The sequence below is a fragment of the Micromesistius poutassou genome, assembly GCF_964030765.1.
Source record: "Micromesistius poutassou genome assembly, chromosome: 4".
NCBI lineage: Eukaryota > Metazoa > Chordata > Actinopteri > Gadiformes > Gadidae > Micromesistius > Micromesistius poutassou.
Window position 1 is genome coordinate 9,870,343 of NC_140274.1, and position 18,241 is coordinate 9,888,583.

At 43.5% G+C, this 18,241-nt stretch overlaps 1 protein-coding gene and 1 long non-coding RNA gene across 2 annotated transcripts in view; both read left to right on the forward strand.

Annotated features, from left to right (window-relative positions):
• The first annotated feature begins 11,344 nt into the window (after positions 1 to 11,344).
• Positions 11,345 to 12,396, forward strand: LOC311342203. Its single transcript, XR_014633390.1, has 3 exons — positions 11,345 to 11,397; positions 11,487 to 11,619; positions 11,919 to 12,396. It is a non-coding gene; the product is annotated as an uncharacterized lncRNA (long non-coding RNA).
• Positions 12,397 to 15,712: 3,316 nt separating this feature from the next.
• Positions 15,713 to 18,241, forward strand: part of si (sucrase-isomaltase) — a 65,796-nt gene continuing 63,267 nt past the window's right edge. The window contains 2 exon segments of the mRNA XM_084467352.1: positions 15,713 to 15,960; positions 18,045 to 18,168. Coding sequence (XP_084323478.1) covers positions 18,045 to 18,168 — 124 coding nt within the window. The 5' untranslated portion in view covers positions 15,713 to 15,960.

Genomic DNA, 18,241 nt, shown 5'->3' on the forward strand with positions numbered 1-18,241 from the left:
TCATGAATTTGTATGTGTTCGGAAATCAGTTCATCCTCACTAAATGCAGCAGTTTCTAGCCACGCCAGGTCATGGGGTATTTATATGAATTTAGATGTGAGAGAGGCCGCCAATGCTAATTACATTTTAGCGCAGGATCCGCGTGCGAGCGTCCAGGGTGTGCGATGGGACCAGGCAGAAGGAGCCGCCGAGGAGCTGTGAGAGGTTTCGACGACCCAGCGGCGGCACCAGCTACGACTACGTGTTCAATCTCTGACTCAGCAGCAGAAAACAACAACTCGACAATGCCACGGAAATTCCTGTATTCCGAAGCTATTTTGTTTGTCCTTTGTTATGCGGCGCCTCTAGTTGTTTAGAAAAGCCCGTAAAAAAATTAAATAAAATAAAATAAAAGCTAAATAATTCAGAGGCTGGCGGCGCTCCGCCGGCATGCGCTCGTTCACCGACGCGCGGTGGTGGTGTGCGGGGCCCCGGGTGCGCACACCAGCGGACCCCGCTCCTGGTTTCGCAGAAGCGTCACCTGGAAAAACACCTGCGCTTGTAGTGTCAATCCAGCTGCCCTCCAATCCAGTGGAAGCAAAACTAAAAGACCAAAACAAACCCTGGTGCAAACAAGAGAAAGACCACAGATATGGATTTGAGACGTGAGGGAGGAGAAGTTATGAGCGGGAGGCACAGCACTGCCAAATGGACCGCCCCGCCCCCCCCCCCCCCCCCCCCCCCCCCCCCGCAGAACCCCACCAGTCGACGCACAGCCATTTGTGAGCACAGCAAGCCGTGGTGTTTAAGGAGGATTGGAGAGGGCCAGACACAACAGTTTTGCCTGGAGGCTGAGTGTGTGCGTGCATGTGTGTCTATGCGTGTGTCTGTGTGTGTGCCTGTGTGTGTGTGTGTGTGTGCATAGTATGTGTGTGTTTGTTTGTGTCTCTGTGTTTGTGTGTGTGTGTGTGTGTGTAAAGCTGGCAGAGGGCTCTACTCCAAGTCATGGCCACACAGTCAGTGAAAGGATTGGAGGGTTTTAAAATGGCAAGCGTGTGTGGTGTGTGCATGTGCTTGGCTGTGTGTGTGTGTGTGTGTGTGTGTGTGTGTGTGTGTGTGTGTGTGTGTGTGTGTGTGTGTGTATGTATGTGTGTTTAACCCTGTTTTATTTTTAAGAGCTGTACTTCATTCATGAGAGGCTGAAAGGTAGAAAGAGCGGGTCACTCTGCAGTCAGTCTGGTTATCATGCTATCTATCCTAATCCCCGCAGGCCTCTCGTCCACTTCCTACCCTACCTCCCCCCCCCCCCCCCCCCCCCACCACCAGCACCCTCACCACCTCCATTCCCCCCGCCCCCCCCCTCATTCCTTCCTCCTCGTCCTCCTCCTCTGAGTGTGATTTATCCTGTCAACTCCTTCAAAATGGCCTCTGAATCTACATCTCTCCGGAGATGCTCCCTAGGGGGATATTAAACAGAGTTGTGAAATCACTCCAGAGATCATAACTTAGAAAAAAAACACTGCATTACAATAAGCCGTAATTTACATATTCTATGGGTACACTGCCATGGCAATATCCAATGCACTTATTACATTGTGCTTTTCTGCGTGGGTTTGAATGCGTGTGTGCATGTGCGTGTGCGCATGTTTGTGTGTGTACGTGCGTTTTTTGTGTAGCGCTAGTGTCGTGGTCGATTTACTTGAATGTACCTTGAAAGTTGTAAGTATTCAACACAAAATAAGCCAAAATGTAGAGGCTATGCATCTGGAAGTAAGTAGTCTCGCCACTTTCATAGGAATTAGAGAAGCCATTTGAACCAAATTCTGCTGATGATGTTGCAGCTGATTAGTCATCGGCCAGCACCACCTCCCACTATAAATTCAGAATCGTTGGCAGGTTTGATGTGGCACATTCACGTTTGTGTGAATAATCTCAGCCAAGCAATTGTTGCTGCTCATTAATCTGGGAGGTGTTACCGCAACGTCCAATCAAGTTGATCCCTCATCGGACAGCGAGATCATTCACCAACGCATATCAATCAGGGATTGATTTGATTTGGCCTTCCAGCAAATTCCTCCACAGATCAGAGGGCATGAGAAACTGTCCTTAAAAAAAGACGACACTATAATAACGTATGGATTCCAACTCTGAAAACAAAGGAGTTGGAATGTGTGGCTAGTGGCTAATGTCATCTGGGATCCAGCAGTCCTATAACAGAACTTCTTGGGGGGGACTGCACAGAGCCTGGGCCGGAAACCAGGACGGCAAGGGGCAGAATAACCCTTAGTTTCCGGTTTTGTGACAGATATATTCTATCATTGAAAACTCATTTGTGCGAGGGGTTAAGGCTTTCAGAAGGGGATTTTAATAATAGTATTTCTAGAGTGACCAGTCTGCCCATTGCTGATTTGAGATCTTTGCAGACCCTTCTTTACAGTAAACTACTGCTAGCCGAGATGTTGTTTGCCAATAAGGTGCTACCAGGTCGCTGCCTCCAGTGGCAAATACGAAGTGAAAGAGAGTGTCAGCAGACTTCAGATTTTAATCAAAAATTGGATTTGTGGGACTACGTCCAAAAGTACAACAAGGGCCAGAGGTAGAGAGTTGTTTTGTGTTACGCCTCAAAAACACGTTATGGCATTATCAGCACCTCTTACAAACCATCACACACACACACATCATCCAAGCCTGACCGGGGTGGGGTGGGGGGGCGCTGGTCAATTGTTTTGCAGTGATGAGCGCTGGTCACGTCCTGCTCACCTCGCTCTAGAACAACCAACTCTTTTTGGTCATGAAATAAAACAAAAATAACAATGTTGACTGGCAAGGACAAAGTGCATGTGCATGTGCATGTGTGTGTGTGTGTGTGTGTGTTGTGTGTGTGTGTGCGTGTGTGGGTGTGAGATGAGATTGGTAGCAGACTTCACCTTTTGCCTGACGGGGCAATAGGTTACTGCTGAGGATGCACCACTTTATTTATCACTTTAATGTGTGTTTGTGTGTGTGGGTTCCTGTGCATGTATGTGAGTGTGTATGCGTGCACGCGTGTGTGTGTAGCATGCCGGTGTGTGTATGCATGTGTGTGTCTATGTGTGTGCTTGTATGTATGCATGTGTTTGTGGGTGCGTGCTTGTAAGTGTGTAAGTGTGTCTGTGTGTGTGTGTGTGTGTGTGTGTGAGTGAGTGTATATGTGAATGTTCCAGGAAAGGTACATTGGAAGGGCTCACATCCAGGTTCTGTCATGTTTGTGTGTGGGATCCGTCCACCCTTTGCGTTTTCTCCCTTTGGTTCCATAAGGTTTCATACACCAAGGACATCCGTAGAGTTCTGCACTGAATCCCGATGAGGGGCTTGCATCTCCTCCTCTGTGCCCATATGTGTCTGTGGCTGTGTGTGTGTGTGTTTGAGGATGCATGTGTGTGTGTGTGTGTGTGTGTGTGTGTGTGTGTGTGTGTGTGTGTATATGACAGAAGGTTCATGTATGTATTGCTGGGTTCGGGAACATTTGTTTATGGGTGTGGGTCCATGTGTGTGTGTGTGTGTGTGTGTGTGCGCACACGCGTGTGTCTGTGTGTGTGCATGTGGTTGTGTGCGCGTGTATGTATATGTGTGTGTGTGTGTGTGTGTGTGTGTGCATGTGCGTGTGCATGTGTGTGTGTGTGTGTGTGTGTGTGTGTGTGTGTATAACACAAGGTCAGTGACGCGGCCAGGAGCTGCATGCTAAGTGGCCACAGATGGGGGTACGGGGTTGGGTCCAAAGTGGGGGAGGGGACGGTTGGCAGGCAGATCCACAGAGCAACAACAAGTCATTCACCTAATTCAGGACACACACACTCACACACTCACACACACACACACACACACACAACATACACCATACTGTCTTTTCGTATGCTTACCACTCACAAAGAGATTTCCGTCATCTGTTTGGACGTTTCCAAATTAAAAAAGGTCAAATTAGGTGATGATTCTGATTCGTTCCGTGTCCAGTACGCACATCTGAGGCGATCCGTACCCGGGTACACATGAACCGTTGTTCAGACAACCTCTTCAAGTGGACCCGGGCACAGTTGGCTGATCCGTTCCCGAGTATGTTACAGTGTTTACAGTCATCTAATGATGGGGTCAAGTGTGCTCAGATACGGCCCGGGTCCCTGATGTGAATGTTCCCTAAATTGTCCACTTAATTGGCCTCTGCTTCCCCTTCTCCAGCTCCGGTGTTTGTTGTAAAACTTTAATTCAAAGCCTATTAGGCCTTTCTAATTATCCTGGTGGTCAAACCGAAATAGAGACATAAGCTATAACTCGCCGTGGCAATCTGAATCAGCAGAAGGGGTCATTAGAGATGTAGCGAGGGAGATGGAGGGAGGGAGGGAGGGAGGGAGGGGTGGATAATGGATGGAGGGAGCTCAGAGAGAGAGAGAGAGCGAGAGAGAGAGAGCGAGAGCGAGAAAGACGAGACAACGATAATATCGATCGCACTCTGTACCCTGTGAGTCCCGACTGAGACAGACGAAAGAGAATCTGCATAAGGGGGAGAGAGGGTAAGGGAGGTCGTCACGAGGCGTGAAGAGATACAAACGAGAAAGACAAAGTACCAAACAACCTTTCTCCTCTTATGGTCTGGGTACCAAAGTCCTTGGGACGAAACAGCAGAGAGACCAAGGGACACAGTGAGAAAGAGAGTGTTAGATAGAGCAAGGGACACAGCGAGAGAGAGAGAGTTTTAGAGAGAGCAAGGGACACAGCGAAAGAGAGAGTCTAAGAGAGAGCAAGGGACACAGCGAGAGAAAGAGAGTCTAAGAGAGAGCAAGGGGCACAGCGAGAGATAGTGTAACAGAGGGAACAAGGGACACAGCGAGAGAGAGAGAGTGTAAGAGAGAGAGCATGGGACACAGTGAGAGAGAGAGAAAGTGTGAGAGAGAGCAAGGGACACAGTGAAAGAGAGAGAGAGAGAGAGAGAGAGAGAGAGAGGGGGGGGGGGAAGGGAGGGAGGGAGGGAGAGAGAAAGACGGGGAGGAAGAGGGGGAGGAGAATTTGAAGGCCAAATTGATCTCCTTAGGCATGAAGAGTAACACACGGGTCATGCAGCGACTGCATCTGAATTTTAAATAATAGAAGTTTGAGAGATAGTGAGCCAGATGATACAGAGAGGCAGCGAGAGGGAGGGGGAAAGAAAGAGCATCAGATTAACGGACCAAGAAGCCACAGACTGAAGGGGGATTTGTAGGCTGTCTATGAGATAAGCACACTGATTTCTTTCAATTGCTCTCCCGCCGTCTCTCACGTACACTGGTATCATGTGTCTGCTCATTGGCTCAGGCACACACACACACACACACACACACACACACACACACACACACACACACACACACACACACACACACACACACACACACACAAATACATGTACACACATAAACATAACCAACACTGTTCTGTTGCAGCAAGCTTTTGGCATCCAACAGAAGTTTGCCCAGCTCAGAGTTACCATGGCAACGAGTGGATTCGCTGAGCGTAGAGTGCTTTGAGCAACGATAAAGTGAGGGAGTTAGGGAGGGTAAAGAGAGAGACAGATAAAGATACGGAGAAGGGAGATAGGAGGTGGCGAGGAGAGAAAGTAATTTGGAGGACTAAACTAAGAAGTATTTGCATCACTCTTTATATCCTCATCCATGGTCATTTAATCAAAACTATTTGACCTAGGTCAGTCCAAGTACACACTGCAGATGCAGTTTATATATCCCGAAATATTCTCATACAAGTTTTTTTGTTTTCATAACATGCCTGAAGAACTATAACAACGACCGCTCTTAATTATTTCTAACCTAAAACGACCTGTTTGTATTTGTTTTAAACTGCCCTACGGGCGGTCGCACACCGGGTAGCCTGTGCATCACAACAAACCTCGGTCTTAAAGTGCCAAGCAGACTCCTCTACTTCCCTCTCCTACCACCGGAGTCCTGGCTCTCCCTCACCCATCCCTCACCTGGATGGATCCTCTACAACCCACCTTGCAGCGGGCTGGCTCACAAACCCTTTAACTGCAGTCTAACTGGACCATATTTATTCTGCCCCTCCACAGAGTGTAAGCTTAGACTATTTGCAAAATCATTTCCGCAAGTGAAAGAGCTTCCAGGGGTGGGCTGGTGTTCAACAAATGTCATTGAAGGTGAAGATGAGATATATATTGTATGCATTCCAGAAAGGTAAATGTATATATGAGATAAACACAAGAGCACGGAGCACTGCAGGAAGGCCTTTGTTCCTCTGCCCCTGAGCTGGTGTAGAGAAGCCTTGTGCGGTGGCAGGCAAACTAAAGGTTAAAGCAGCTTTAAGATAATAATTTTGCAATGGTTTACCTCCAGTTTCGTATACTTATAGTATGTGTAATAGGACTTCTTCATTTAGGCATCATTCATTAGGCCTTCTTAGGCCTTCTTCATTTGAAAACCATGGACATATTCACCTTGGGACTTATTATCAATAGCCATCTTGGCTCTAAACGCTAGTTGAGCCTGTGTTTGTTAAATAACATTCAGGCAAAGCTCTCATGGTCAACCTCAGAGTTACTTTGGAGGTACTTTATGTAATCAAAGAGAGAAGAGAAAAACTACAATTTACAGCGCGGCATATCATTGTTTTTCCCTCTTTTAAAATAAGTTTTACTGCTTCTACTAGTCACCATTGTAATAGGATTTTATTGTTCTGGGATTTAGCATCAAACTAATTGAGTCTGCTTGTTGCAATACCCCCTCCTCCACCTGTGCATTGTATTGTTTGCCTGGACATGGTGATAAGGCCAACATCGGTTCTGGGTATGTATACTCATTCATAATGATTATGGGTTTAATGGTTGTAGTGGTTATTGTGATCTACGTACCAAGATATTTGGTTTATTCTCAGTGTGTTTGGGTTGTGTAGCCTCCTTTTGTATGGACTTGGTAGTAAATAATGTTTGTATTTGCAAAAATATTGTGTAACTGCTCAACGATACATATCCCAAGGGTACTAAACACATTTTGTGTAAATAAATCTTTACTATGGTAACCAAGCCTGTTCTCTATCCATTTGGAGCCTGTATGGGTTTATTTTGGTTGTGCACCAGGTTGCATGAGTAACACAGTCCTCATAGATATTCGGTCACATGCATATGCATGTGAATGTGTACTTTGTATACATTCAAATTTAATCATCTAGAAGATTATGTAAAATAATTTATTCTATGCTTCATTTAGACCAAATTATATACACACGAACATTACAGTACCTCATTGGACCACATATTTGTAGTGCTAACACCATTCCTGAATAGCTTTTTTTTCCTAGACATAATGTGATCAACACAACACCATACAGTTTTATGGGTTTGAGATAAGTCTGATCCTACAAGCATGGCCTCTTTGCCATTCCGCCCAGGCCAAGACACACTGAAGGTTTACCCAGGTAAATCAGAACCTGTAGACTTGGCTTATTTACCATTTTGCCCATAGCAATATAAGCTGGATTTTTACCTGGATTCAGGACTTAGGAGATGCTTCATCAACTACCTCCAGCGTGCAAACTAATTTACATTGTATCTCTGAATAAACCATGTGTTGAACATTTACCTCTCCAAGTCATACCTACCCAGAAACAACGATACCGCAGAAGATCCAAATCACGTTTCCTTAAAGACCATGTATATGTCAATAAGGTTGCAGCCAAGAAATAAACTTGCTGCTATCTCGCCACGTCATGCTGAGATTCGGAGAGATGAAATGCCTTGCCTAACTTGCCTTTTAGCCTAGACTTCCCCTACCATGCCTATGGGCATTCGGGCAGCAGTGCAGAACAGCAGTGAGTTTAAATATAATGCAGCTTTGATGTGTTCATTGGCAATCCAGCTGTGCACAAAGCACAAAGAATATTTTCTTCTTGAAGCCCCACATAAGAAAGAAATTGCTAGATTTGGCACTAAGAAAATAATTATCTCTGGTCCCCTGTGTGGATGTTGGTGGCACAATGTCTTTTCTTTAATGGCGAAGCACACTTGAGTTGTCTTTCTTTGTTGGCACATTAAATATAATATAATTAGCTGTCAAACTTTATACATTAATGCTCTCCAACAGGCTCATATGAAAGCAAAGAAAAGGAAAATGAGCAAAGAGAAGCAGGGACGCGTCCCTGACTCTGTGAAGGGGGGTGGTGTTGGTGGTGAGGCCTGGTGGAAAAAATTATTCTTTATGTGCATACGCATACACAACAAGCGTTTCCCTGCTGCTCAGCACACGGATACCAAATAATGAAATATTGATATTTTTCAGACTGGGAGATGACTCGGCAAGGGTGTTCAATTTTAAAAACCTGAGACGTTAAAGGATGACTCTGCTGCATTTTCTCCTTCGCGTAAAAAACATTGTAATTCTGCAGGAGTTCACAAGGTCACTGGCAGGTATAGCGTCTTACTGGAGTGCTTCCTAAACTGTCGAGCCAGCGCACCAAAGGATCCTGAATGCACATACTAGAGATTCACAATATGCACTTCCACCCTCCTCCTTCTACATTCAAAAAGTGGTAGTGTGGGAAACACAAAAATAACAACACACCGCACACACACACACACAGTGGTCATTCATTACAGCAGTCCATTCTCTCACTGCAGACATCAAGGCTTCGTGCCAACAGCTACAGCATCCATCCCCACAGCGTACACTCTTTCACCAGTGTGTCTTTGACTGTCAGCACACTGAGTGAAACGCAGAGGGAATGTCATTTATCTTACGGATGACACAGCATTCGACTCTGTCTCTGTTTGCGTGTGGGAGGGTGGGACGTTCCAGGGAGAGGGGGGTGGAGGGAATGGGGGGGGGTCTGTGTTTGTGTGTGTCTATGGCTATGTGTGTGTTGGCCCCCAAACCTCATCCCTTTCATTCATGTCCTCCTGCGTTTCCCCTCCATCTGCTGTCTCCCTGCAGGGGGCTAACAGCTGTATAGGCAGGCTTCTGGAGACCACCCCATAATGGGTATACATGTTGGTCTGCCACCTGTGTGTTGTGCTTTATGGAGCTAGTGGTACTGTCATGGTTATCTATGCATTCATGCGTTTTGCACTTGTTTACACTCAGCGGTGCGGTCGCACACTAGGCAGCTGATGATATACAGGGTGCAGTTCACGGCCAGTATGATCTGTAGATGGAGCCATTAGATGGAGTGGGTTGGATTTATTTGAAGCATTTTAGGGAAATCACAACGCTCACACACATGGGGGTGGGTAATCCAGGCGGAAATGTCATTAACAGATAATAGCCATAAACTGCCTTCATTTCAGTGAACTATGTTTGAAGTTCCATGGACAGTATACAGTATATCTTAAAAGATGCCGTATTTAATGTCATAGATGGGATTTTTCATCACATCTTGTATTTAGTCTTATTTGTTTATGTTCTGCCGGTGTCCTGGATGTAAATAGAAAGGGCAAAAAAATATTTTTATAAAATGGAGAGCAGAATTCTTGTGCAGTTCTGAGTCGGTTCTGAGCACCGGTAGGTTGAAGACTTTCCATCTCTTCCCCAATATGTTTCAGGGGAAATTGATTTCAAATAATTCTAGCAGGAAGTTTTTGAAGCAAAAGAGAAAGAAAGCAATGCAAACTTGCTGTGGCATGAATTAGAAATGAAGGCATTGAAATCGTTTCGTCTGCACACCATCAAATGCAGCTACAAGACTTGTTACTTTTCTCCTTTGTTTCATGATCCTTTTCTACACTCACTTTGGCATTCATGGTTAATTAATGCATGGGCTATGTCCACCCCATGAATGATTTAGTTTGGTTTTGGTTTTTGGATTTTAATGCAACTCAAGTGTTTTCTTTCAAACTCCCATAATTACTGCAGTTGTTTCTGTGCCCGGTGAGGTCAGAACCTTGATTAAAGTTTGATTTGAACAATGAATGTTATTATCCAGTGGCACAACATCTTCATTAATTCACAGTCTCTGCATAACCCAAAATGACAAGATGAGCAGGCTCACAGTAATACCACCAATTGAACCTTAAAACATGTCAAGACAATCTCTAATCGTAGAGTTGCAGATTTGATAAAAGTAGTAAAAGTAGCTCTCTCTTAACGGCTAGAAACTAAACAGTTAGAGTTGGGTCGGAGGAGCCGCACCATTAAGTCTGAAAGAGGCGGCCGTGTTCTGCGTGGATAGTTTGTAGAGTTTTTCTAATTCTCGTGCATAATGACTTTAAAGTAGACACTGATTTTTGATAATGGTTTTTAATATGGCCCCTTTTTTAAATGGCTTGTAATCCTGTTTTCATTACCGTGATTACATGCATTATAAGAGTTGTGTTCCTCATTATCCCTGTGTCCACGGGCAATCCGGAACAGCCCTGTGACTCACACCTATTATTAATATCATTATTAAGTGTTGTGATAATGTGCTGTGACATGTCGAGTAGGCCCCACACTGGGTTTATAATCTTGTTTATTAACCCCAGTGAAATATACACATTTAGTGGGAGCATGAAAAATATAGAGTTTGCATGCAGGCATCTTTGAATAACAGTCCTTATGAAACGTATACGTTGTTTGTCTAGCTTTCCTTCTGGGGTTTAGGGATGCATGGTTTTAACCGACTAGGCTTTGAGGTTGTTAGTTTTTTTTGATTAAGTTTTCACTTTACCGATCAATTTATTTGACTTAACCTCAACTTGACGCTATTGAATACATGTAATGCTTGTAACGGAACCGAGCGGGTCGTGTACACAAAAACTGTGGGCTTGGCCAAGGAAGCAGAGACAGTAGTGGCTTAGGACAATGTTTTTAATGAAAAAGGGCTTGAACAAAATGATCAAGCATTGGAAGGTCCAAAAGCATGAAAATGCAAAAATTAGGAAAATTTAATTAAGCAAAGAAAATACAAACAAAAGTAATTAACTATAAAACGTCAACAGTTCACTACTTCGACATTAAGTTCTGTTGTAGTCTCTTACCGCAGAGAACTACAACTCTCAGAGTAGGTGTAACACCATGGACACTGCCAGACCCTACCAACATGCAACAAAACCAGGGGAGACATATACAAGGCGGCCAGCACCATTAACAATAGACAGGGGAACATTCAACAATCAATTGTGACACCAACAACAAAACAAACTCTGAGACAAAACACATAGATTGCACCTGCCCTTACAAACATTACGATATTATTTCACATTCAGCTAATTAAACATACAAACGAAATTCACCACAGAAGGCTTGATCAAGGCCGATTCCACGGGGAACTCCCCCATAGTAAAGTCACTGTTGGTCCGGACTTTCCGCCTGGAACCAATATCCACGTCCCTGTTCCTCATCGGCATCCTTTGCCCGTCGACGCAGGAGCCGCACAAGAAACCACAGGTGTTACTCTCCCAATCTATTTCGCTATGTAAGCGTGGCGCCTTACCTACAATCACGACAATAAATATGTGCAACATGCATTGAAGTAACTTAATCGTTTTGTCATTCTTATAACAGGTTAAAATGTCCATTGACGTTGTGCAAAACTCACAAAGTAAAGTGCAGGATGTTTGTGGCGTTAGCCGCTTCGCTATGGCCAGTAGCTGGTGCCTCTTCCCGTTTGCGCAAGTCCACTCTTTGTGTGTTATCAGTAAGTGTATTGATCTTAATCTTAATTGATCTTAATCTTAATCTTCGGGATTTCACACGGTATCAGTATACATGTCAGACCATCAATGTATGTAGTGCGTGCGTGCATGTAGATGTAAACAGCTGACCGGGAGGCCAGACGAGTGCCTAGCCGGCACTTCTCCTGTGCGGTCCTCTGGACAGTCACAATGCTATTGCCTATGACTTGGCACCTGTATTTCAGGAATGAACTCTTTCTGTGATCAGTGTGTGCAATATTTATGTTTGCCAAGTAAACCCTTTGAACTTTTGTGTCCACAGTACATTGGTGTAGGAGGACAATGTGAACCTATCGGGGTGCAAACAGTGGCATAAACTGACGGAATACAGAATGAGCTTCACTGGACCAGGATATGATGTGATGAAGTAACCAGATGATGCTGGTATCCTGTGTAACATTAATGAGGCCGCTGAAAATCAACCTTGTGTGGGAGTGACAGTGATTAAAACAGATGTTGAGGATTCCATCATCTGTACATATTTGACTAATGCTTAAACTAAGCACTGAAACAAGAAAATTACCATATCATATGACACTTTTGTGGTCAGATATCAAAATCTCTATCTGCCTGTCAATGTCTCTGCCGCAATAATTTGACAAAATGTATATTTTGCTAACACATCACCTTTACCACTAATGCGTTCCCATAATCCTTGGTGAAAGCTTTTGCAGAGCAAGCAATTTGTTAGCAGTAAGAGGGATGCTGAATGTCTCTAAATAAAGATGTCATTAAAAGAGCGGGGATTTATCACAGAGGATATTGACGTATTAAGGAGACATAACGTCTGGGTTTAAACTAATGCCATCTCAGCAACCGCCAACATGCACAATGGTAACTCTTTCTATATCCTGTCTCTCACTTCCTTCCTCTCCATCATACACTCTTCATGTCTGCCCTCACACACTCCAAATCTCCCAGCCCCTCTTTACCAGCAGTGACTGACATTGGCACATATGCACACACTCACGCACACACACACACACACACACACACACACACACACACACACACACACAAATGCACAAACAAACACACACGCACACATGTGTGCACAAACACACACACCCATACAAACACACACACCCATACAAACACACACGCATACACACAGGGAGACACAAACTGAACACAAACCTAAACTTGGTTGGTTAGTTGGTAGCTTGCCTGGAACCTATCAGCTTGTGAGCCTCTAGGGTTTGAAATGGACTGGATCAATACAGGGGGAGTGAATTGCCAATTCCAGTTTAGGCTATTGAAATAGGCTGGAGCAGCACTCTAGTAGTGTGGGCATATGCGACTGGCAGTGATAGAGTGGAATTGGATTTTTAAGAAAGGAAAGACTATGGTAAAAAAAAAAAAAGCGATGAGAGAGGGACTCTAAAACATTGTGCCCATGCAAGGGCCCTGTGGCCGCCGTTAGCAGGGAGCAGGCGCTTTTCACACTCTGATTGATGATTGATGGACACAGACTCTTCTTTCAGCGCATTCCCTTCCAAGCCTTTCCTCGTCTGCGTGGTCTATGGCAATCAGGCTGTGTGATTTAGGAGCAGCTGATTGTGTCCTGAGATAGAGAATAGCTCATTTAGCACAGCGTCAGACTCTGTTTACTGAGGATGCCCATGGACCGAAGCCATGGCCCTCTGCAATGCAATCATTGAACTGCACTGAGGCTTTGGTATGACTGTGGTACTGGCTGGCCACACACACACACACACTCCCACACGCACACATAGGTACACACACACATGCATACACGCACACATGCACGCACGCACGCACGCACGCACACACACACACACACACACGCACACAGACACACACATAATATGAATCATTACAGAGAAGCAGAGAGCTTATGATTGACTTGAAGTGAAAGACAATCATGTCTTGAAGTCTAGGTCATGTCAGATTTGTATCTCACATATATATCTTGTTCAAATTGAATTGCTCAAGTTGGGCACAACTTTTGTCCTTTTCGTTCATATACAATATCTATGATATATATAAATCAAGGGAGGTCAATTGCTCAGAAACTTTGTTTCATTGAACCCTGATCGTTCAAGGAAAACATTTACAGGAAAAGCCTTTGTAGGCCTCTGGTAGTTATGTAGAGAATGTCACTATACTGTAGGGGACTGTAGCAAGTTCCATTGCTAATGCTTGAACTTTAACACCCTGAGATAGTTAGTGAAGTATGTGATTTGGGCACTGAAGACTTAACCAAAGACACTCTTGATTAATACATTGAGGAAAATGGTGACTTTGATTTATTATTTTCAAATACACAACACTTCTCGTAATCCCTCATCTAACAAGCCTCCCTGACAATCCATTTCTTCTAAACACTCCCAACACTCCGCTGCCGACACCAATGTGAATCACTGCCGTAGTGTGGGGTTCCTAATCACTGACCAGTCAATTCATGCAAAGAACACAAAGAAAACGCAAAGAAATGGGAGAAAACCCAATGTAATTGTGGATTGTCTTTTATCCATATACTCATAAAGGAAGGATAAGCACTAAGTGCTAATTACAGACATTGTGATGCTCACTGATCATCCCGGCTCCTGATCGTTGAATGAATTTGGAAGTAAACATTATTATGCAAAGATCCCAAGGTCTGTCAGTTACAACCATTGATTCATGAACACCGAGATGGCTGCCAGCCTTTTACAAGCGACAGCCCTGTTTTTTTTACGGTTTTCATTTTTTAAGATGCTTGGTTTAAAGATACAGTTTGCTTTCAAAAATACTTACAACAAGGATTCTCGCTAGTAACATAAATGAAGCAAAAGCACTGTACTGTCCTCGCTGAGGTGTACTAACTCCAACTAGACAGTAAGCTAAACTCTCTTCCAATCATGAACATGAAGAATGCCGTAGATTCCTTTTAGTAGATTTATTTTCAATCTTCACATTGTACTGACCCAATAGGTGAAAGAGAGTGAAACTAGAAAACAAACAGCAAACATATTGCATTTAGTTAAAACGATCTAGTTTCCATAAACAGCACTATTAGCATAGTAATTACACATTCAGCTTACTATCTCCTGAACCTATATTAGCATCCTCGGGTTCAAATTAGCTTCCATAGTTTGTAACATTGTCACTTAGATTTTAGCTTGATAACTTAATACGTACAAGTGATGCCTCTGCTGGGAAACAACATAAGAAGTGATTCCTGCCGTCTGCACTTTTAAAGAACCTGCTACTTCTAGTGTTTTCCACATTCTAAATGTGAATCTAGACATTTCCTGCCTACTTCCTGTACAGCTGAAAGATACAAATGTCAAAATAAAAGTCTGGAAGAAACAGAAACTTACAAACGAAAAGTATCATAATTTAAATGAAATGCCTGAAGGGCAGAACAAGCACCATGAAACTATTTCTGAAGGTCCCTTTGTACAAAGTGCTATTTTTAATATTCATAACTGTGTCTCCTGGCTTCTCCAAAACATCTGGAAGCATAGAGCATTTAGCGGCGCCACAAACATATAATAGCACTATAGCACTTCAATGTTTTGGAATCAATGCGTGTCATTGTCAGTACAGAGTTAATGTGCAAAACAAAGGTGAACCACCATACAATTAGTGAACAACATTTCACAAAGTGATACTGCCGTTGTTTACCTTTGAGGCTGACACCCTCACATAACTTTCTCTTATGTTGGCTCAACAAGGGAAATTTGACAAATGATATCGGTAACGGATGTTTTAAATGAGCCAGAAGAGACGATTACCATTGTTTGACCACAGACTGGTATTGTCCTTTAAGTCTATCCCCTTGAGATTGGCCCTCCCCTGTATGTAGAAAACTCTTTTCTATTCCATCACATACCTTTAGAGCAAAAATATCACGGAATGGATATATAATGATTAATATTTACAACGTGAACTGACCTCGACGAGGTGATGACGAGATAAAGATTACACATGCTGAGTCACTGCTTAGGAAAAAAAAAGGGCTATAGGTGAACTTTATCCTCATGTGTCAAGGCTCTCTGGAGCCGCACGCAGCGGCGGGACTCAGTATCAGGCGGATTTGAGTCCACAGTTGCTTTTTTTCACACGGGAGATGTTTATCTCACGCTTTATAGCTTTGGGACACTATTAGAAGAAGGATATAAAACACGCACACGCACACGCACACACACACACACACACGCACACACACACACACACAATATTACACAGAAAAGAGGTGAGCCCTGCAATGACAATGTGTTATAGATGTTACGGCTTTATCTGCTCCGTGCTATTGTGGGGAGAAGCAGTTTGCCAGAAGACGGGGACAAGCCAAGGTAGGACTGCTCTGAACATTTCCGTTCGCGCTAAGCTTCGGCCCGTCTGCAGTGTAAACATAATGCAGTGCTTGTCTGTGTCTGTGTTCACCATGCTCCTATGGAAGTCGATGAGTTGATGCTCAGCATTGCGGTGGTCATTTGCTGATATATAGGATGTATGGATGTCAGAGAGCATGTAATGACAGCGAGTAGATTGTTGGCATGCAGAATATGTTAGAAGTCCTCGAAAGTGCTTTGAATGAACAGGTTTTGTTGAGTTCAACTTTTATTTCTTTAAACCAATAAAAAAGGAAATGATGATCAAATAAGATTTTATATATCGTCTTAAGTGATGCATTATATTTCCTTATTATAATAAATGAACTTGCAATAAAAAATCTGTTCATTAATTTGATTCAAAGGAACAAGGTATGTCTGCAATTATTATGTTCAGTATTATGGGAAATTGTTAGGTTAATATGCTCCTAAAGCCTCTTAAGTTATTGTATAGCAGCAGCATTAGAAGTATCAATAGTAGTAGCATTAGGACGAGTAGTAGAAGTACCAATAGTACTAGTAGCAGTTGTAGTAATAGTAATAGTAGTAGTAGTAGCAGTAGTAGTAGTAATAGCAGTAGTAATAGTAGTAGCAGTAGTAATCATAATAGTAGTAGTAGTAGTAGCCGTAGTAGTAGTAGTAGCATTAGTAGTAGTAGTAGTAGTAGTAGTAGCAGTAGTAGTAGTCGCAGTAGTAGTAGTAGTAGTAGTAGTACATGCAATTATTTAAGTTGATAATTTCTAGAATACTGTTAATGAGCATGTTCTAGATCCTTTATACTGTTAATGTACACTATTTAAAACATGAATTAAACATGCAGTGTAAAATTTCAATTTTTACGGTGCAGTAAGGAACGGCATGCCAGTAAGTGAGCAAGGGAAGAGAGAACCATATATGTGCTATATTTAAAAAATCTTATTATGTATGTGAAACACATTTCTGTGTGTGTGTGTGTGTGTGTGTGTGTGTCTTGATGTGTCTGTTGGGGGGATGGGGGGAGTGTATTCAGTTGCCTGCTCTGGCTGTCCTCGGCTGTTCTTCACAGCACATTAAACAGGATGGCTATATGCCTTTTATTCAAACACACACGCAGGCATGCATGCATGCACACACCCCCCACCCCCCCGCACACACACATACTCACACACACACACACAGGCACACACAGACACACACACACACACACACACACACACACACACACACATACACTCACACAGGGATAAAAAGAGAGAGAAAAAAGTAAGTGATTGAGAGAAGAAGATGAGGGAGAGAGAGACAGATTAAGGGAAAGATCTGATTGCATACATACAGATGTGTAGTATGGGCATTCACCTTATTTAGTCTCTGAAAGAAGCCTAATTATGTGAGTGTAATGAAGGGTATACAGCCATGACTGTCGCGTTTGGCAGACAGACTCATTCTCTATCATCAATACACACACTCTTCTCTCTCTGTCCCTCTCTTTCTTCTCTCTCTTTCTCACTCTCTCTCTCGACTTGTTTCATACTTGTTTCACACCTTCTGCCTTATTGTACTTTCTAACCTCTAGGAAAATATCACACTTCTCATAATCTCATCTCTCTCTCTATCTCTCTCTCTCTCTCACTCTCCCTCTCCCTCCCAAGGACACATACACTCATTGCTCAATAACAGTATGACTATCTTGCAGGGATTGTTTGTGTGTGTGTGTGTGTGTGGGTGTTGCGTGCATGTGCTTGCACATCTGTAAGGGTGTGTGTCTTGCCAATGGGCCTCATTAAGCAGCGCGAGAATCTTTTAAGACCTTGCCTTTTGTGAACTTTGTGTTATTTAGTGGGTGTTAATGATGCTGGCCTTTGTAATCATATTTTAAGCATGTGTGCATGTGTGTGTATGTGTGTATGCATTTTCTTGTGTGTGCGTGTGTGTGTGTGTGTGTGTGTGTGTGTGTGTGTGTGTGTGTGTTTTTGTGCGTGTGTGCGTGTGTGCATGTATGCGCATGTGTGTGTGTGTGTGTGTGTGTGTGTGTGTGTGTGTGTGTGTGTGTGTGTGTGTGTTTTCAGATGGGTAAGCAGAGGTTCTCAGGTCTGGAGGTGAGCCTGCTGGCCATGTTCTCCATGATTTCTGCGGTGGCCATCGCCCTTATTGTTCTCTTCGTCATTGGAGAATCTGGGGTCAAAACAGAAGGTAGTAATCAAGCACATGAAAACACACACACACAAACACATTATGACTTAGGTCTAGTCTAATTATGTGTTTT